The sequence below is a fragment of the Vulpes lagopus genome, chromosome 3 (genome assembly GCF_018345385.1).
Source record: "Vulpes lagopus strain Blue_001 chromosome 3, ASM1834538v1, whole genome shotgun sequence".
NCBI lineage: Eukaryota > Metazoa > Chordata > Mammalia > Carnivora > Canidae > Vulpes > Vulpes lagopus.
Genome location: NC_054826.1, coordinates 98,302,748 through 98,323,435, shown reverse-complemented (window position 1 = coordinate 98,323,435; position 20,688 = coordinate 98,302,748). Strand labels below are relative to the sequence as shown.

The 20,688-nt window shown below is 46.2% G+C and overlaps 1 protein-coding gene across 1 annotated transcript in view; it reads left to right on the top strand.

Moving 5' to 3' along the window:
* ARPC1A (actin related protein 2/3 complex subunit 1A) overlaps positions 1-14,718 on the top strand; it is a 36,570-nt gene extending 21,852 nt beyond the window's left edge. The window contains exons 4-10 of the mRNA XM_041749849.1: positions 1,024-1,246; positions 4,094-4,201; positions 6,900-7,112; positions 9,099-9,174; positions 9,592-9,785; positions 12,440-12,530; positions 14,301-14,718. Coding sequence (XP_041605783.1) covers positions 1,024-1,246; positions 4,094-4,201; positions 6,900-7,112; positions 9,099-9,174; positions 9,592-9,785; positions 12,440-12,530; positions 14,301-14,339 — 944 coding nt within the window. The 3' untranslated portion in view covers positions 14,340-14,718. The remainder of the gene's footprint in view (positions 1-1,023; positions 1,247-4,093; positions 4,202-6,899; positions 7,113-9,098; positions 9,175-9,591; positions 9,786-12,439; positions 12,531-14,300) is intronic.
* Positions 14,719-20,688: the final 5,970 nt, after the last annotated feature.

The window sequence follows — 20,688 nt, the reverse complement described above, 5'->3', positions numbered from 1 at the left end:
TTTACATGTTAAGAATGTTAATGATTAATATTTTAATGGTTAATAAGAATTTATTAGTTGGGACACATGGATGGCTCAGTCAGTTAAATATCTGACTCAGACCCTGACCTCAGGGTTGTGAGTTCAAGCCCTGTGTTGGACATGAGCCTACTTAAAAAAAAAAAAAAATATATATATATATATATATATATATATATATATATATATATATATATATAAGTGACATTTCTGTGTATTCAATGTGGAATTATATTTATAGGAAATACTTCATCATGTAACTATAAAATGACTGAGACATAGCAGATTTTACTCTGGATATGTAATAAACTGATAATGACTTTGAGATCCCTCACAGCCACCAAATAAGTAAAAATCTGGTCAAATATGAAAAGTAAACCTTATTTTCAGACACATATTTAGATCTTTTCCTAGTTTAGATGCAGAGATACTCAAGGACTCTTTCTAGAACCTGTATCATACAGAAAAGGTATTTAGGTTAAATGACAGTGACCCTCAGAAGAATATATAATGAGTCACAATTTACATTTTTCTCTCTGTTTACTGAAGATTAGTTTATCCCGATGTTGTTTTATTTAGATGTCATGTAGCAGATTTTTAGTTAATATCATGGAGTGAGGTCTGTTAATGAATAAAGGTACTTTTAAACCCCCCCACACACACACACACACAAATCTAATAAAAGGTTGGGGGAGAAGGTTTTTATACCAGGTAACTTGAGAAACCTTTGAATGGATAGTAGAATGCCCCTGTTTAGTTTTGTAATCTCCACAATCCTAAAACAGCTCTATTCTACCTGGCTTCATGGAGGATCCTGTTTTCGAACTTTACAGACAAACCTTGCCTTGTGTGAAATGATGATCAGGACCCTAGATGGGGGAAAGGATGGGACTGGGGAGGAAGATCCCATGCCCACAGCTAGCCCTGCCGGCAGTACCCACCTGGCTGTTTCATGTCTCTTGTCATTGGCCAGGCAAAACACATGACACTGCTTCTCACTTGCAGGTATCGACTGGGCTCCCAAAAGTGACCGCATCGTCACTTGTGGGGCAGACCGCAATGCCTATGTCTGGAGTCAGAAAGATGGTGTCTGGAAGCCAACCCTGGTGATCCTGAGAATTAATCGTGCAGCGACTTTTGTCAAGTGGTCCCCGCTAGAGAACAAATTTGCTGTGGGAAGCGGAGCACGACTCATTTCTGTTTGTTACTTCGAGTCTGAAAATGACTGGTGAGCAATATCTGAGTATTTTTTATTTCTCTCAGTGGAATTCTACATTTGGAGCACTGTGTTCTCTGGTGACTTCTTGAGGCACTGGGTGAAGGCTTGACTATAACTTCAGTTTTTCCTCATCTGGAGATTTTTTTTTTTTCTCCTCTGAAGATCTCCATTTCCTCTGAGCATTTTTCCTTCTTCCATGCTACATTCAGTCAAATCTCCCATGTTTCTCATGTCAATACAGACCTGTAGCCCCATTTTCTGATCTCCTAACTGGCATGTTCTGTAAGATGTTAGTCTTCTCATTCTGTGCTGCCCACATTGTTTTCTTACTCTTATGGGGAAATCATAAACTTGAGATTGCCATGCATGACTTGAGTAATTTTTTTCCTCACTATCTACTTAAAATATCTTCTGAAGATTTCTACAGATAACACTGTACTCCTTTACGATTTATTGGCTAACCAAATCTGTCTTGGAATAATATTTTATTCATTTAAACTGTTGAAGTAAAAATTGACCGAAGTCTTGGAACCATAGTCAGCCTGTTGTACTTTTTGTTATAAATCACTTGTAGCTGAGCACTCAAAATACAGAGATTGATTTTATGGCTAAGTAACTTATTTTAACTAATCCTTCTCGCTTATTTTGATAAGAAAACGACTCTATCTGGCATGCATTCACAAAGGGTGGTAAATAGCCTTCAACGTGGAATTGTCATTCAGTACTAATCTGGCAGTGTTTGTATTTCCAATAAAAATAGCAGAGTACACATTACTCTTTATGTTAGTGTTACTGTTTGCTTTCTGCTGAAACAGTGACAGGAATGGATTATATTATGTTTTGTGAAATTCAGTGAAATCTCAAAAATTTTAGTTCTTTGGAAAGAAAGTCTGTGAATTTGCAGCAAGATTAAATTAGGAATTTAAGACCTGCATTTTTCTTTCAAGTATGTGTAAAAATTAGTCTAACAAAATGTTGTCTGCCAAAAATCATTTTAGGAGACTCGCTGTAATGAGTAGATAAAAAACTTCCCTTCCTAGGTAACATTTAGTCTCAGCAATTGCTCACATTTTTATTCACTGACAAAAAATCTCAAATGTAGGTAAATTGGTCTGTTCTATAGTATAAGGTATTGTCATTTGGAGAAGACGTGTTCAAGGGAGTTTCTCAGCTGTAGAACAACATTTCATTGGAGTGATGTGAATACTTAAAAATCATCTCTAAAAGCCTTTAAGAGGGGTGCCTGGGTGTTTAAGTTGGTTAAGGATCTATCTGCTGGGCAGCCCTGGTGGCGCAGCGGTGTAGCGCCCCCTGCAGCCTGGGGTGTGATCCTGAAGACCCAGGATCAAGTCCCACTCGGGCTCCCTGCATGGGGCCTGCTTCTCCCTCTGCCTCTCTCTCACCACCCCCTACCCATGTGTCTCTATGAATAAATAAATAAAATCTAAAAAAAAAAAAAAAGAAGTGGTAGCTACTTCCTACAGTTGCTACTGCTCCTATTAAAAAAAAAAAAAAAAGGATCTATCTGCTTTTGATGCTGGGGGTCCTGGAATCAACCCCCATATAGGACTCCCAGCTCCATGCGGAGCCTCCTTTTCCCTCTGCTGCTCCCCCCCACCCCACTTGTGTACTCTGTGTCAAATAAATAAAATCTAAAAAAAATTAAATAAAAACCTTTAAAGTAACTACATAATAAGCAAGTCAGAATATTATGTATTTTTCAAAAGGAAATTTTTTAGGTTCCTAAGAGAAAGTTTGTGAAAAAGTAATTTGACATTTAAGGATGGGTATTTGGCTTGATATGACAGCTCCTTGGCTTTTTTTTTTTTTTTTAAGGTTTGTTTTTTTGTTGTTTTTTGTTTTGTTTTGGGGGGGTTATTTTGTTTTGTTTTGTTTTTGAGAGTCAGCACAAGAAGGGGCAGAAGGAAAGGGAGAAGCAGACTTCCTACTGAGCAGGGAACCAATGCGGGACTCGATCCTAGGACCCTGGGATTACAACTCGAGCCAAAGGCAGATGCTTAACCAGCTGAGCACCCAGTTGCCCCAGTCTCTCAGCTCCTAAACAGCAGAACATGATTGATTTTTAAACAGCAGTTTAGGGGTAGAAACTGAATTAGTGAAGCCAGAGTAAGGACTGATCTCAGACAGAAAAAAACTTTTTTTTTTTTTAGGATTTTATTTATTTATTCATGAGAGACACAGGGAAGAGGGAAAGCAGAGGGAGAAGCAGGCTCAATGCAGGGACCCCGATGTGGGATTCCATCCCGGGACTCCAGGATCATGCTCTGGGCCAAAGGCAGGCGCTAAGCCACTGAGCCACCCAGGGATCCCCAGAAAAAAAACTTTCAAGTGGAGCTAGAGTATCAGTTAGAACCTCCCATAAGAGGTTGTGATTTTCTCGGTTGTGATTTCTCTGCGAAAATAGTAATTCACAGCTTCACAGAGATGTAGTAAGGAAATTGAGCTATTTTACAAGCCAGACTTAACCCAAAATGAAATCACAGGTCGCTGCATCTTTATTTAAAAAAAATCTAAGTCATTTCAAACCACGTATTTTATTTTAAAGGTTAAAGTCACATGTAATCTGAAACTCCACAGGCAGTATCCAGAGTTAATCCATAAATATAGTTACTCCTGGGGATCCCCTGGTTGCCAGGAAAGTTCAGAATGGACTGCTGTGATAAGAATGTCAAAGCCTAAAAGAACAGAAAGGACTATTTATGGCTCCTCTTCCCCTATGCCTTCCTCTCTGGCGAAAACCTGGTTGCCACATGTGTATCACCTAGCACACCTTTGTTAGGCCCTTTGGTAGGCTTCAGGTGTGGATAAACTGAAATGGATGTTCTTCTTTTGTAGGTGGGTAAGCAAGCACATTAAAAAGCCGATTCGCTCCACGGTCCTCAGCTTGGATTGGCATCCCAACAATGTTTTGCTGGCAGCAGGATCGTGTGATTTCAAATGCAGGTGGGAGCAGATGAGAATTGGCAAACAGAATTGATCTCTCCTTGTTCATCTTTCAAGTATTTTTCAGGTTCCTTTTCTTTGCAAGGTACTGTGTTAGGCACTGTTAGGGACTCAGAAGTGAAAGGAGCTTGGGATCTAAGAAAGCAAACACAGATATCACAGAGGAGGAAGGAAGTGGACTGGGAGGTATAGTAGGAGGGAGCTGTGAGGGTGGGGCCGGGGAAATTTTCTTTACGCAGAATATCCTGTTTGGAGCAGAGGTATAGAGGCCCTCAGACTATGATATTATTTCTCATTTCATAACCCAGGCAGAGATTTGGCAAATTCCTGGCTGAAGCTAAGATGAACAAAACATAGCTGAACAATGCTGTGCTGAACTATTTGCTGTTCCTTTTTTTTTTTTTTTTAAGATTTTATTTATTTATTCATGAGAGAGAGAGAGAGGCAAGGGAGAAACAGGCTCCATGCAGGGAGCCCAACATGGGACTTGATCCCAGGTCTCCAGAATCACAACCTGGGCTGAAGTCGGCGCTAAACTGCTGAGCCACCTGGGCTGCCCTGCTGTTCCTTTCCAGTTCAAGTTTTTTATTTGTTGTTAGCGTGAGGCTAGAAGAAACACAGCCACTTTGCTAAGAGCTGTAAGACTCTTACAGCTCATACAGAGTAATTGCTTTTTAAAGTTATTCTTTGCCAAGAAGGCTTTTTTTCCCCTTAGCCAAAAGAAAAGCAAGTAAATGTTACTTCACATTGACAACATGGTGGGTTGGGAAATGGGATGTATCTTTCTTTAGTAGGCTATGTGGAGAATTTCCAGAAAACATGGCTTGCGATTTATTATATCCAACAATATCCAAGGATTTGGTGGTTTGTTTGTTTTTTTTAAAGATGTGTGTGGAGGGGATCCCTGGGTGGCTCAGCGGTTTAGCGCCTGCCTTCGGTCCAGGGTATGATCCTAGAGTCTCGGGATCGAGTCCCACATTAGGCTCCCTACATGGAGCCTGCTTTGCCCTCTGCCTCTGCCTCTCTCTCTGTCTCTCATGAATAAATAAATCAAATCTTTAAAAAAAAAAAAACGATGTGTGTGGAAATTTGGCTGTGGAATGGGGATACAGCAGTGTCAAGGCACTCTGGAAAAAGATTGGTTTTTCTATGTAAGAACCAGTGTAACAGCATAGACATTGTCTGGGAGAATTCAGGAGTTTTGTTGTCTGTGATGTGTTACCCAGTCATTCTAGCTCCCTTAAAAGTTGGAATTGAATGATCCATACACTTAGATTATTGGACTGTGTCTAAAAAATCTGGTTCTAAAAATGGGTTGCCAATTCTTTTGATAATATTTATTTCCAGAAATAAATTTTGATTTGTGGTCCTTTGGGTAAGAGTCAGTTCGGTTTTTGACTGAGAACCACCCATTGTGTCCCAGCCTCTGATGACTAGAGCAGTGGCTCTTGTGATGCTGATTTAAACCCCAGTGATTCTCAGACTCATAAATAGATAGGATAAACTGATGGTTGCCAGAGAAGGAAGGTGAGGGGATGGGCAAAACAGGTAAAGGGGAGTGGGAGGTAGAGGCTTCCAGTTATAGAGTAGTCACAAGGAGGAACGGGAACATGGTCAAGGGTGTTGTACAGTGACATATGGTAGCTATACTTGCAGGAAGCATGGCATAGGGTATAGAGAAGTTGGGTCACTATGTCGTACACCTGAAACTAATGTAATACTGTGTGTCAGCTCTGTTTGGATGAAAAAAAGCCCAGTGATTCTAAGGTCGCGTCCTCTAACTTATAGATAACCCACTGTGTCCTTCACCTCTCCAGTCCTCTGCCTCTTCCAAAGCTACTACTGTCATTGTCATTTGGAGGCAAATATCCCAGATCATTTTAGGGAGTCTTTAAGTCCAGAGGTTCTTAAAGAAAAGCTCTACTAGGTAGATTCCCAGCTGCTCTTTCTCCCTCCTGCTTCCTGACTCTGCATCCAAACCTCCTCACACACAGCTTCATGGAATGAGAGAGGAGAGAAAAACTGCTGACAGCAGGCTGTAAAGGACCCTCCTTCACCCTGGATGCTACCAGCCACAAAGACTAGACAGTGAGCTCTGATAGCATGGCAGCATGAGGGAGAGCCTGCCCACTCTCTCCCCGGCCTCCCGTGGCTTCCTCTTTGGATGTCCCTTTCTTTCTTTAAACGGATTAATGCCATTGGTTTATTGCAGCGTAGCAGATAGTTTCCTCTCCTACCGTTTGACTGTGTGGGCTTCCTGGAATACTGTGTTGAAAAAGATAGTGAAGTAGACAGGAAAGAATGCTGTGCTCACTTAGCAAGGTCAGCGAGTGCAAGGGAGGGGCGGGATGGCAAGATCCTACCCCAGAACATGCGCTCTGGATGGGAGGGGGGAAGGGCTTTGGTGTTCATTACTTCTAGAACTGCACCCCTAGTGCAGGGCATGACACGTTATAGGTCTCCACGTATACCCTTCAACTGAGTATGCATTTTGCCAGACTCAGATGGGCCTGTAGGCAGCCCTCAGAACCAGGTCTTAAGAGATTTGTGACTGTGACTTTGTCATGTTTCGCTTGTCAAGAATCAATCTCTTTGCATTCTGAGACACCTTAGGGCAGCTGCCTGTGGCCTGTTTCTATATACACAATACTTTCATTGATTTTTTTTTTTTCCTTCTTTCCTGCCCCTTAAACTGCAGAGTGTTTTCTGCCTACATTAAAGAAGTGGATGAAAAGCCAGCCAGTACGCCCTGGGGCAGCAAGATGCCTTTTGGTCAGCTGATGTCAGAGTTTGGTGGCAGTGGCACTGGTGGCTGGGTGCATGGGGTCAGCTTCTCTGCCAGCGGGAGCCGCCTGGCCTGGGTCAGCCATGACAGCACTGTATCTGTTGCTGATGCCTCAAAAAGCGTGCAGTGAGTATTTGCCTTTTGTTCGGAGTTAGGGAGTGGGTTGGGATGTCTCACTAGCTGGGCTAAGTCTTCCCTTCCCTGGGTGTAATTACATTCAGGATATGAGCATAAAAATCTAACCCAGGACTGCAAGGCCACCTTTAAAGTCACAGACACACATTTAGATGTCTGTTTGGAGAAATTTTAGAGTTAGGTCTCACTTCAGAAACCTTTGAAGGACCCTCCTGGTTTGCTGCCGGTAAGAGTTCCTTCAAGTAGCCAGTTTTGTCTGTCAGTGTGAATCCCTTACGACAGGTAAATCTCATCCACCAGCCTTAAGTAGGAGATAATGTTCTTACTCTGTGTCATCACTGAACAGTGACTCCATTAATTTGGAGTTTCATTCGGTAATACTTAAAACCCTCATACCAGTTCCTCCGGAGTATGCCAGAAGAACTTGAATTGCAATGACTCACCTGTGAGGGAGGACCTGCCCAGCCCTAGGGAGAGCACTGGGCATCTCCTCACATGTCAGAGTTTATATCTGCCCATCATGTGCTTTAGGAAGAGAGATGATGATTGGGATTCTTTCCCCTAAGAATGTTTGTTCTTTCCTGGTGAATCCTTTTCTGTTAGCAGCTAAAAGTCACCTACCTTAAAGGTTTCCTGACTTGTCTACCTGTGTGCTGAGAACCAGTCACCTCAGGTGATTCTGCACCCCCTGCTGTACAGTGACAACAAAGTGACATGACAGAGAGGATATTTTTTTCCTTACTGGATTGAATTGAGTTTATCTTATTTTTTTTTAACGCCAAATAAATGATGTAGTCTCCTGGATTTCTATGCATGTACGGGCACTTACATATCTTTTTGTTTTTAACACAAATGGGACTGTGCTATACATTTGATACAGTAATTAGCTCTTTATCATTGTTGGATGTCATGTTATTTGACTTGTGTACAGTTTATTGTATTGCATAATAAGCTCTTAGCATATGCTTATTACAAGCCCCTGTCTGCCCTCATATTGATTTATGATTTGGCTTTTCTGGCCCTGGTTACATCCTCTGCCCTTCCCCTTCTTGAACATAAATAATTTCATGTAGTGGGAACCACATGTGCCACAGTAAGGCCTTAAGATAAGGTGTTAGGACTTTAATCCAATTTCCGTGGTATTGGCGGGGCCGGTGAGGGAGCCTCTCCTGAGACAGAGTTAGTTTTGAAAATGCATCATCTTTTACATGAAGTTCTGTGATCCGAATTCATCAACCAGTGTGTCTGCCTGCCATGTCTGTGTGACCTCTTGGCCAGGTGCTGGAGCAGGTAACTATTAAGTATCCATGTATACACACACCTCCCCAGCCCTTTTGTGTATGAGCTCATGGCTGGCCAAGACTGTTGTATTCATTGGTAGCCCCAGCTCCTCTCCCAGTGCCTGGCAGAGAAAAGAGAGTAGACCCCTAGGTGTTTGTACCCACCCTGTGTGAGCCCACAGTGAGCATGGGCAAGGAGAGGATGGAAGGACAAGGTGTTCAGTCAGTCATAAGTGACAGTGACACCCAGAGGGCTAGGTAGTCCAAGAGAGGAGAAGCCACTTTAGGTGAAGAGCTCCAGGAAAACTTCATGAAGGGGATCAAATTAGAGCTGAGCTTCAGAGACCGGGGTGGACTTTGGACAAACAAGAGACAGCAAGTGGGTAAAGGGGTGGGAGCAAAGACTGAGATAGGAAAGAATAAGGGCTCGCTGGGGACCAGTTGTCATGAGTGGGGGCCTCAGAAGCAGTGGGGCAAGGGCCAGAGAGCGTTAAAGGCCTCTGTTTCTACAGGTGACCCCAGGGCTGCATCATGCTTGAGATTCCTGAAAGGACAGGTCATAGGGCTCCTTTTAAGCATAAGCTTTAATTTATATTGCATGAGCCCCTGTACAAATGGGTCTTTTGTCATTTGTTGTGTCTATAGAGAAGCTGCGTGGTCTGTTCCACCTCAGTTTAATGATTATTCTTGTGTTCAGGGTCTCAACTCTGAAAACAGAGTTCCTGCCCCTCCTGAGTGTGTCATTTGTCTCAGAGAACAGCGTTGTAGCGGCAGTAAGTATTTCTCTTCATTGTACGTTGTTGTATACTGTATTTCATTCTCCAGAAGTGGAACAATACACATTCTGCGACTTTGTACCCTGGCACCAACCAGAGCAGCCTTTTAGAATAGCTGGTCTGGGGACACCTGGGTGGCTCAGTGGTTGAGCATCTGCCTTTGGCTCAGGTCATGATCTTGGAGTCCTAGGATCAAGTCCCGCATCGGGCTCCCTGTAGGGAGCCTTCTTCTGTCTTTGCCTGTGTCTCTGCCTCTCTCTCTGTCTCTCATGAATAAATAAATAAAATCTTTAAAAAAAGAAGAAAAAGAATAGCTGGCCCAGAGGAATAAGAGGTGCCTGTGATGTCTATTCTGTCAAGGGGTCAAGAGGTGGGCAGCATGCCCTACGGTGCCTAACTGGGATCTTATTTCAGGGCCATGACTGCTGCCCAATGCTCTTTAACTATGATGACCGCGGCTGCTTGACCTTCGTCTCCAAACTGGACATTCCGAAACAGAGCATCCAGCGCAACATGTCTGCCATGGAGCGCTTCCGTAACATGGACAAGAGGGCCACAACCGAAGACCGCAACACAGCCTTGGAGACGCTGCACCAAAACAGCATCACGTACGTGCCACCCAGCTCCCTGCGGCCCCCGGGAGCCTCCCGTAGTGGGGCCCTGACTGTCTGTGGAGATGTGTCTGGTGACCAGAATGCCTTTCTTCCCCTCCTTATTTCCTGCTGGGGTCCCTCTGTGAGTTGTGTGTACTGTGTGCCCAGATACTCCTCCCTCAGGAATGAGAGCAGAGTCTGTAGCTTCCCAACTGTGGGCTCTTTCAACTGCTGACAGGGTGAGCTGCCCCCACCCAGTCATTGTTGTGCAGGGCATCCCCTGTGAGGAGTGCTGATTCCCCAGCAGATGTGTGAGCTCCTGTGCCTGTCCCTGCAGCCTCTTCCCGGGGCTTGCTTTTTCAAACCCTGATTGAGGACAAAAGGGGTCTGTGAACACATGACAGGAAGCTAGTTATACCCTGCCTGAAAAAAGTCATTCTAGCTGTCATTTCAGCTGTGGATTTCAGGTAACATATACCAGTCAGAAGATCATTTAATTAAAGAAACAGAATTCTTTGACATCATATGGCAAAACCAAGAGTTTCTAGACTTCAGTTTTTCATCAGGTATATATGAACTGTGTTTTATCCAGAAAGCTTGATTTTTTTCTAAATCTAAAGGAAAAATGTAGTCTGTTCTTGATACTTAGGTACCGTAAGATTTTCTCTTTTTAGGGCACCTGGGTGGCTCAGCGGTTGGTTGAGTGTCTGCCTTGGGTCAGGTCGTGATCCCGGGGTCCTGGGATTGAGTCCCACATCAGGCATCCTGCAAGGAGTCTGCCTCTCTCTGTGTCTCTCATGAATAAATAAAGAAAATCTTTAAAAAAAAAAAAAAGGATTTTCTCTTTTTGACTAGACCTTTTGTGTAAAGAAACTTTCACTGTAGTGATGATAACGGGAAGAAGATTGGAAACCTCTAGACTTTCTTTGAGACAATTATTAAATGCAGGTTGTGCTTATCATAATGTTCAGTAGAAAGGACCGTGGACTTTATAGGCTGAAATGTCTGTGTTCTCTTAAAAATAATAACTTGAAGACATAGCAGAAGCATTCTTGTGCTTCAAGTTTCTTTATCTTGAATGACTTTTGAAATTATTTCTTACGAATTTCTCTGAAGCTTCCCTGCAGACTGTGTATCAGGAAGTAAATACCTCTCGTTGCATCTTTGAGACTTTCCTGTTAAAAATAAAAAGACCCTTGTAGATCAACGTGTCTCTTTTATTTGTAGTCATTAAGTCTTCTTGGCCCTTAAGCAACAGGTCAGCAAAGTTTTTCTGTAAGGGACCAGAGAGTAAATATTTTAGGCTCTGGGTGGTAGCCAGTCTCTGTCACAACTACTCACATCTATTGTGGCATGCGAGCAGCCATTGGCAATATGTATGTATATGTGCATGGGTGTCTTTTGTTAAAACTTTATGGACACTGAAATTTGAACTTCCACATAATTTCCATGTCACAAAATAATTGTCTTAATTTTTTTATGACCATTTAAAATGATTAAAGCTGTTCTTAGCTCACAGGCTGTATAGAAACAGGCCATAGTGTGCCATAGCTTTGCCATCTCCTTCCTTAGAGGGAATGTTCTAGACATTTCAGAAGAGAAAGAAAAATTGAGCTATAAAATTTTCTGGAAAGTTTTTTTGAGGGGCACCCGGGTGGCTCAGTCGGTTTAGTGTCTGCCTTTTGCTCAGGTCATGATCCCCTGCTCATAGGGAGCCTGTTTCTTCCTCTCCTCTCCACTTGTGCTCTCTCTTGCTATCTCTGTTGCACTCTGTCTCTAATATTTAAAATCTTTGGGCAGCTCTGGTGGCTCAACAGTTTAGCGCCGCCTTTAGCCCAGGGCCTGATCTTGGAGACCCAGGATCAAGTCCCATGTCAGGTTCCCTGTGTGGAGCCTGTTTCTCCCTCTGCCTGTGTCTCTGCCTCTGCATGTGTGTGTGTGTGTGTGTGTGTGTGTGTGTGTGTGTCATGAATGAATAAATAAAATCTTTAAAAAAAATCTTTTTTTTTTTAATTCATGAGAGACAGAAAGAGAGGCAGAGACATAAGTGTCCCAATAAATAGAATCTTAAAAAAGAGAGAGAGAAAGTTCAGGTAATTAGGCTAAGACCAGTTGTTTCATTCATCTCTTTCCCTGCGTTGCTTGCTTGGCATCTTGTGCATCTGAGTGCTGCTTATGGTTACAATGAGTAATTTCATACACCAGCCAAGCTCTTGGCTACTACACCCTGCTTGTCTGGGAGGACGATTTGAGTTTCTGTTTGGAGCCAGTTGGATTACAGTCGTGCTTCATCCTGCCTCTAGTTTGTTTCTGTTTCCATTTTCGTCATTGCTGTGGTGCTCCCCGCACTCGGTGCTCAGGCAGTTTACGGATGGCGAGGCCTGGCCTGTCTCGCCTCTCATGTCCCAGTAATTAATGCAGCACCTCACCTTTAACCTTGTCTCAGTCATGGGTTTTCTAGACATCTGGTAATGAGATGCATTTGAATATCTTCTGAGTCAGGTTGCTACAGCCTAATATCGATGGACAACTTGATATTTAGGAATGGGGAATTCGTTGTCTTAAAATGCCCTCACGAAAAAAGAAAATGCCCTCATGCTGTTAGGGAGGTTGGGGCCCACTCCTACCACATACCCTGTAATCTCTCTTTTGTTTTTACTTTTTTTCAGTCAAGTGTCTATTTATGAGGTGGACAAGCAAGACTGTCGCAAATTTTGCACTACTGGCATCGATGGAGCCATGACAATTTGGGATTTCAAGGTATTTCCCGCTTTTCATAAGAAATCTTATTTATGTTAAAACTCTTCCGATGACAAGACTTTTTCTCGTTTCTTGGAACAAAATGTCAAGTCCAGTGCACATCAGAAACATAGAACATCAGTTTGTAGTTGTCTTTAAAACCTGAGAGTCTAGGCGCCAGGCTGGCTCAGTCAGCAGAGCATGTGACTCGATCTTGGGGTTGTGAGTTCAAGCCCCACATCAGGCGTAGAGCTTATTAAAAAATAATAATAATAATTAAAACCTGAAAGCCATTAGGGGAAAACCACATTTTCTCAGTGAGATGGGATACATCATTCCAGATCTCTATTTGTTCCCGGAGGAAAAATTGAGTGTTATTTTTGTAGCAGGCCATGTGTTGAGCACCAGTCTATTTAACTATATAGATATATTTTCATGGTTTACACTAATTAATCTAGGAAACATTCACTAAATGCCTGATGGGTGCCAGGCCCAGTACTAGGCATTGAGGATATTGAGGTGAAAGAGTCCTCAAGGGGCTTGTCCAGTAGAGGGGGTAGGGGTGGGGTGGAGCTCCAGAAGAGGAGCCAGTGCCTCTGTTTCTACATTGAGGAATTTGAGGGGAGGTGATGCATAGATTGCCAGCACTTCAGGGAAGAGATTGGCCTGAGCCACATCTCCAGGTGCGGTGGGATTTGGGGGCACATGGGGGTGAGGGGCAGTCTGAGTTGCAAGAGCAGAGCAGCTGAGCTCAAGCACGCCGTGAGTGTGAGGCTCTGGCGGTGGTTGGGGCTCTAAGGGGGTCCTCCAGAAGCCCAAGGTGGAACTAGGAAACAGGTGATGACATGGGCAGGGAGAGGTGGCTGGGCTCTTGTCTGCAGACGACTAGGATTTGGTCCATAGCCAAGTAGAGAAACCCTGGGCTATAAGGTGTGGGTGGCCTGGGCAATTGTGTGCTCCAGCAGAGGCTGTTGAGTCCAGTGAACAAGTGAGGAGGATGTGCCCTCCGCCTCTGACAGGAGCTTGGCCCCGAGCTGCTAGACCAGAAAGATTGAGGAGGAACAAATGAACACAGTAACCTGGAGATTGGAGGATAGTGGGCGAGATAAGGAACCAGAGGGGAGGAGCCAGGGTAAGCCTTCGAGTTTCATTTCTCCTGGTTCTTAACCTCCAAAATAGGTAAATGTTTACAGAATTCTGCTCCCGCCTGTGCAATTCCATAATGTTTGATTTTTTTCCCCCCTCCTTGGATGAAATACATAATATGGAAGAAAGCCTCCAGAATACTCAGGAGAAACAGTCTTCCTCTAAAAGCCCCTCCCACACACCCTTTTCACCTTGCCGTGCTTTCCATCCTGAGCATTGCAGCCCCCATGAAGTTAGCTCCCAGGGCATTTACACTCTGTGCTTTATTCTCTGAGTCCTTGGGCCACATCTCCTCTGCCTGGGTGTTGTGCCCCAGGCCCGCTGCTATGTGGCCTGTGAAATGCGGTACCTCGGTGAGGAGGCACGGAGGAAGGTGGGAGGTGCCGCAGTGGGGCCTCATGCAGGCGGGAGCAGGTCCAGATCCTGTGGGGACTGGGAGGGGAGCTCAGGGCTTGGGAGGGCCTGCAGGGGGCCCACGCCTGGGAGAGCGCGTCTCCAGGGTGAGCTAGGCCAGATTCCAGATTCAGGGGTGCAGGGCCTGCACATCAGTTTGGGCAGAGGGGGCAGTCTGGGGGGCCGGGGGATCAGGAGGGGAAAGACGAACTGTCCTCAGTTAACCCTCAGAGTTCTTCCTCCATTTTCAAGACCTTAGAGTCTTCCATCCAGGGCCTTCGGATAATGTGAAGCTGAGTGAGCCTCCCAGATCCAGCATGACAAACTGACAGACTGACAAACTGACAAATGTGCTGACACAGCCCCACCGTGTGCATGGTGGTGAGGAGAGCCAGCCGCAAGGAAACACTGAAGACACGTTTGGCGCCAATATCGTTTGTGTGTTTTTTTGTTTGAATATAAGTGGTGACAGTGTTGGTTTTTTAAAAGCAGCAGTGATTTGGGGGTTTTTTTGTTTGTTTGTTTTTTTGTTTTTGCTATTTCATTCCATTCTTGACCAAAGCTTCTCTTTAAGTAGTTTATTATGGAAAATTGTCACACTAACTTAAAGGAAAGGGTGGGAAATATGTAAATTGTCTGCTAAACAATTAAATAAAAATACTGAATGTGGGTTTGGTTTGGTTTCCTTACATACACTATTTCTATTAGAAAAATAAGGACAAATGCTTCATTAGATAGACTAGTTAGGGGATGCCTGGGTGGCTCAGCAGTTGAGCATCTGCCTTCAGCCCAGGGTGTGATTCTGGAGACCTGGGATTGAGTCCCACATCTGGCTCCCTGCAAGAAGCCTGCTTCTCCCTTTGACTACATCTCTGCTTCTCTCTCTTTGTGTCTCTCATAAACAGATAAAATCTTAAAAAAAAAAAAAATAGACTAGTTTTCATGTGAGCATGTTAGATTCTAAGTTTCTGAAGTTGAGCCACCCTCCGACAAAAACCATTTACTAAATGCTGGCTTCTAGCATCGGAGCGCTGCTGCAGACAGAGCCCGTGGGCCATTCAACTGGTGCTCACGAGGCAGCAGTGACACCGTGGCTGCGAGGCCCCGTGAGGCCAGGTGCCCTGGGTGCTGCGGGGACAGGCTGTGTGGAGAGGGGAGACACACGTTACCCATTCAGCTAAACATTATTGGGCCCAAACTCAGTTACTCTCATCATAATTAAACGGGAAGTTTGACATGCCAACGCTGCGAACCTTAGAGGTGCAAATATAAATAATTAGCAGAGGAAGTAAATACGGAGTAGCCCTGACACAGCCATACTCTTCATCTCCCTGGCCCAGGAGAAGGAGCAGTTGAGGTTCAGTGGGTTGAGTCCCCTCAGCAAGGGTTGAGAGTTCTTGGCTTTGCCCGAGAGAGAATTCAAGAGCAAGCCGTTTAGAGAAAGGGACAAAGTAAGTGTAGAAGTAAGAAAGGAACCGCTTTCCAAAGTAGCAGTCTCTCCTCCCAGATGGGGAAAAGGATCCTGCCCCTGCCTGCCATCGCCCGTTTGCCTCTGACAAAGGGTTTTAGAAGTTTTTAAAAATTAGCTAGCTGTGCAGGAGGGGCTTACTCTTTAACTTTGGGTTTATCATTTATATCGGGCAGTTCTTCCATTGCTTAGGGTTGCAGAATTACCCACATGGAGCATTGGTAAGAATGTCCAACCGTCATGGCTTTCACTGCCAGAGGGAGTGGGGTCTTGTGACTCCTCTTTTTTATGACCTTTTAAGTTAAGGGTCAGCCTAAAATCAAAATGACTTGAGTCTGGTCAACTTGCCTCCTGCCTCACAGTGATTCAAAGACCACTAGTTTGAGAACACTGGTAACAGGCTTCTCAGAGGACATTATGACCTATTCTCAAGAGTAATTTTGCAAAGGGGCAAAATTACTTTGCTCCAGGAGAGAATCTCAGCAGCCAACGGGCTGGCCTGGTGGGCCTGCCTCTTCCCTGTTTGCTGTAGCCGCCTCTCGGGACCCCTATAGCAGGAACCCCCTTGTGTATCTGTGTTTGCACCCATGCATCAGCAAGGCTGTTGTCACAGATAGACAAGAGTAGGCCCCAAAGAGAAACTAGCTAAAACTTTTTTTTTTTTTCATTAAATCACATGGTTTGGCCAGCAAGCCCAGAGGTGTTCAGAGAAACACTGTATCCCATGAAAGAAACAGCAACAAAGAGACGAAAGTTTCTAACTTTGCCTCCAAGAACTTAGCCAGAGTTGTCTTTTAACTTGGGCCATTTCTCACTGGTGGAAGAAGGCCCGTCCCAGTGACGGCAGCGAGAAACCCACAGTGCTGGCGTGCTGGGGTCTGCAAGCCCTCTCCTCCCATGACCTCTAAGACTCAGGCTGGGCCCAGGGCCCCCATAACTACCAATGAGGGAGGAGAGGGGGTGCTCTGGGTGATTGCCAAAGTCCTTTGATTCAAGGCTTTGGGCTGTGATGTCAGGTTGTGGCTCCACCAAGTTGTGTGGCCTTGAGCAATCTAGTTAATATCTCTGAGCCTTTGTACCCTCATCTATGAAATAGGAATAGCAGGATTAGTAATTCCTGTTGGATACTCAGAAAAGCTGAGGTCCGCTTTTAGGCTTGACACTGGCCCTATAATAGGCCCAGGAGACCATAATGGTAGTAAGGGAGAGTGGGAAGCAGTGTACAAAGAATCATGCAACCCAAAGAAAAATCCAATAGTTCTTTCCAGAATATACTGAGAAAGGCTGAGTTCAGCCTCAGAACCCAAGTTGATTGCTTAGGCAACTCTTCAGTTGGCCCAACAGCCATCACACAAGTAGTTTAAGTTCCCGTTTGTGCCCAATCTCTGGAGGCAATGATGTGAAAAGTCAGGGTTTCCCCAGGCACCTGCAGTGTGGCTGAAGCATGAGCTACCTCATGTGGGCTCAGGTCCCATTTTGATCAGTATGTAAATTATAAGGCTAGGTTATTCATTTATACATAATAATTCAAATACTGGGTTCAGTAGGTAGAATAATGCCCCCCCCCAAGATGTCCATGTCCTAATCCCCAGAACCATGAACTTTGCAGATGTAATTAAAGATTTTGCAACAGGAAGAAGATTCTGGATTATCCAGATGGGCCCAGTGTAATCCCAGGGATCCTTATGAGAGGGAGCAGGCAGGTGAGTCAGAGATGGGGCCACAGCGGGGAGTGTCACAGGACCACGGGGCCCAGAAACGCGGGCAGCCTCTGGAAGCTGGAAAAGAAGGAAACAAGCCTCCCCTGGAGCCTATAGAAGGAACGCCACACTGCGCATCCCAAGACTGGGGACTTTGACCTCCAGAAATGTTAAGAGAATACATTTGTGTTTTCAGCCAGCCTGTGTGTGGCAAGTTGCTACAGCAGCAATACGAAACTAGCACATAGGGATGCCCGGGTGGCTTAGCGGTTTAGCGCCGCCTTCAGCCCGGGGCCTGATCCTAGGGTTCCAGGATCGAGTCTCACATCGGGTTCCCTGCATGGAGCCTGCTTCTCCCTCTGCCTGTGTCTCTGCCTGTGTGTGTGTGTCTCTCTCTCTGTCTCGCATGAATAAATAAAATCTTAAAAAGAAACTAATACATACAAGGTCAATTTGGAAAAAGGAAGTATAGTCTAGAACAGGTATTCAAATTGAGGTCAGAGCCATTAGAGGCTGTAAAAATTGATTTAGTAGGTCATGACTGGCATTTGATAAAACTGAAAGGAGAAAACATTTGCATGGCATGTAGTAAGAGTGCGTCCCCATACCTAGGTTTCGGATATAAGTGGGGGTGTGTACTAGGCCACAGTATGTATCACTGTGGGTTGTCACCAAAAAAAGTTGGAAAGCTACCTCGGTAAAGTCAGTCACGGGGTGGGGGGTCGGGGGGTGTCCCAGGAAGGGAGCTGTAGCCATGCCTTTGAGGCACTACTTAATAATAGCTACTGGCTCAGGCACCAAAGTAAGCAACCGACAGGCATCAACTACTCATAACAACCCCACAGGGTTGGAGCTGTTACTGCCATATTTTAAAGATGCAAAGCAAGTCGAGAGAGCGGGGGGGGGGGGGGGGGGGGGGCCTGGCTGTCACAGTGGAGCATGCGACTCTTGATCTAGGGGTTGTTGAGTTCAAGCCCCATGTGGGGTGTAGAGATTGCTTAAAAATAAAATCTTAGCGGTGCCTAGGTGGCTCAGTCGGTTAAACATCTGCCTTCAGCTCAGGTCATGATCCTGAGGTCCTGGGATCAACCCTGCATCTGGCTCCCTGCTCAGCAGGGAATCTACTTCTCCCTCTCCCTCTTCTCCCCCAGCTCATGCTTGTGCTCTCTCTCTTTCTTGCTCTGTCTCAAAATAAAATCTTTTTAAAAAAATCTTTAAAAAAAAAAAAAAAAAACCCAAGTCCAGAGAGCAGAGTGACAGCCCTCATTGGAACCGGGCCGTCTCTCCAGAGCCCCAGGGGTAACTGCTAAGCACGCCCCCTACTGGGCGAGGGCAGGGAGTGGAGATACCTAGTGAGCAAGTGCAGGTGAGTCTGCCCAGGCTCAGGAGTGCGGGGGCGGGGGGGGGGGGGGGTGTCACAGAAACTGACAGGAGGGCACCCTCCCTACTATACCTTGTGGGGTTGCATTGTAGTTTCCAACTGAACTGATACAAAACCATGTGGCTTGGAAGGGTGTGGGCAACAGGTGCGGCCCCCACTGGGGCCCTGGGACGTGGGATGCTAAGCCTGTTCTGGGCCTCCTGGGCTTTGTCCGCCTCACACGTGGCCTAGGAAAGGAGACACGGGGGTTTCTCCTCTTCCTCCTCACAGGGGTCAGGTGGCAGTCCCTTGATCTCAGGGAGAGAGACCCATCATTCCCGTCTGGAGGTGGGCACACGCGGAGACAGAAGGAGATGTGACTGGGTGCTTGGGGAAGGTGTTCCTCCCTGGTCTCCCCATTGCCTGGGCCAGCCCACGGCGTCCAGAGTGCAGAAGCCTGGCGCTTGGCTGCCCTCTTGTGACCAGGAGGCAGCAAGGACAAAGGCGCAGAAAGCTGGAAAATACCCCGGTGACCTGAAGTTATTACCCTCCTCCAAGTCAGCCAACCCTGAAGAGTCAGCCTGGGTGAGTAGCTGCAGTTCTTGGAAAAAAGAGAAAGGGGAGTGCAGCATCTTCACCCCAGGTTCCCCTGGGGTGGGTGGAGCAGGGGCAGTTTCCAGAAGAAACCAGCTCTCTGAACTGTTCCAGAACTCCAAGTGAAATCCCTCCACGCCAGGAGTGGCTTCACTTCAGGCTTGGGGAACTTGGTCCCCTAGGGAGCCGGCTCACAGAACACCTGCCTTGGCTTCCGGCCTGAGATCTGCTTTCCTGTCCGCTGGGTCTTTCCTCCACGACTGCAGGTCCCTGAGGGGGGTCCGCAGTGCTTATCCTGAGTTTGCCTCACTTTGCAGAGTCCGAGATGGAGGCAGCCCTGCAAGAGGAGTGCCTTGTGCGAAGCTCATTTATCTAAGACTACTCGTCGGGGTTCCTTCCTTCACCCACTCATGCAGCAGGTGCACGAGGAGTGCTTCCCAAACGCCAGGTGCAGGAGGGCTTCCAGAGCAAAGCCAACCCGGTTCCCGCTCACAGAGTTTATAATTGGTTTTCACCATGAGGAGGTAACCCTCAGGTGTTTAGATGTGTCCGGATGCTTTTAGAGATGGGTAACACAGTCTCAACCCAAACCAAGCTGAAACAGTAGAGTCCTCGGCTCTCCGGTCCGAGTGGTCTGAAACCTCTGGAAGCAGGTTGGGCTCAAGCTGACCAGTCAGAGTTTGACCAGGGTGCTGGTCATTTCTCTGGGATTTCCTCCACCTGAGCTCTATGTCATCTAGCTTCCCTTGTGGCTGTTCCACTTTCGTGTTCAGATTCATGCAGCTCACCCAGAAGAGTCTTCCCTCCCTTCCACCACCACCATCATCATCATCATGTCCTGGGCTTGCTTTACCTGGCCATCTGAGCTCATGAGCTCAGGACAGGGGACCCCAGGAGCCGATGGGGTTAGAGCCATCAGGCCCATGCCAGAGGTGGGGGCCAGCTCCCCCTGGGGTCATTCTCTGGGCATCTAGAAGCCAGGGAGGCAACAGATGTGCCCCCTGTGTTAAGTTGCACTTGTCCCCCACAAGAAGGGGGTGCTGGTACAGATCATCTGAAACTTTTTCTGTTCATCTCGCAGCCATGCTGGGACTGGCCACAGCTACATGGGAGGGCGCTGCCAGCCCCTCGGAGTCTCAGCCAGGAAGGCTGCTGGCGGTCCTTTCAAACCATAGCCGAAGCTTGCTGAGCGCTCACTACTGGAAGAGCTCCCACGTTTGGAGACATGGAATCTTCCCAGCCACCTTGCAGGGGCAGGATTCAGTGTTGATGGCAGCCGGGACTGGTGGGCACAGGGTCTTGCTGGGAGCCCCGCAGTCACCTCCAGGGCAGAGCGGGTTGTGGACAGAGTGAGCTAAGAGACAAACCCTGCAGGGGGGGACGGGGGGGGGGGGGGAGTGTTCCAGGCAGAAAGAAAACCATGTGCCAAAGCGCCGGGACCTGTCAGGGTGGGCGTCTGGCCCCAGATCCCCTGCCTCCGGAAAGACCACAGAGCCCCAGGGCGGCTTGCTGCTGCCT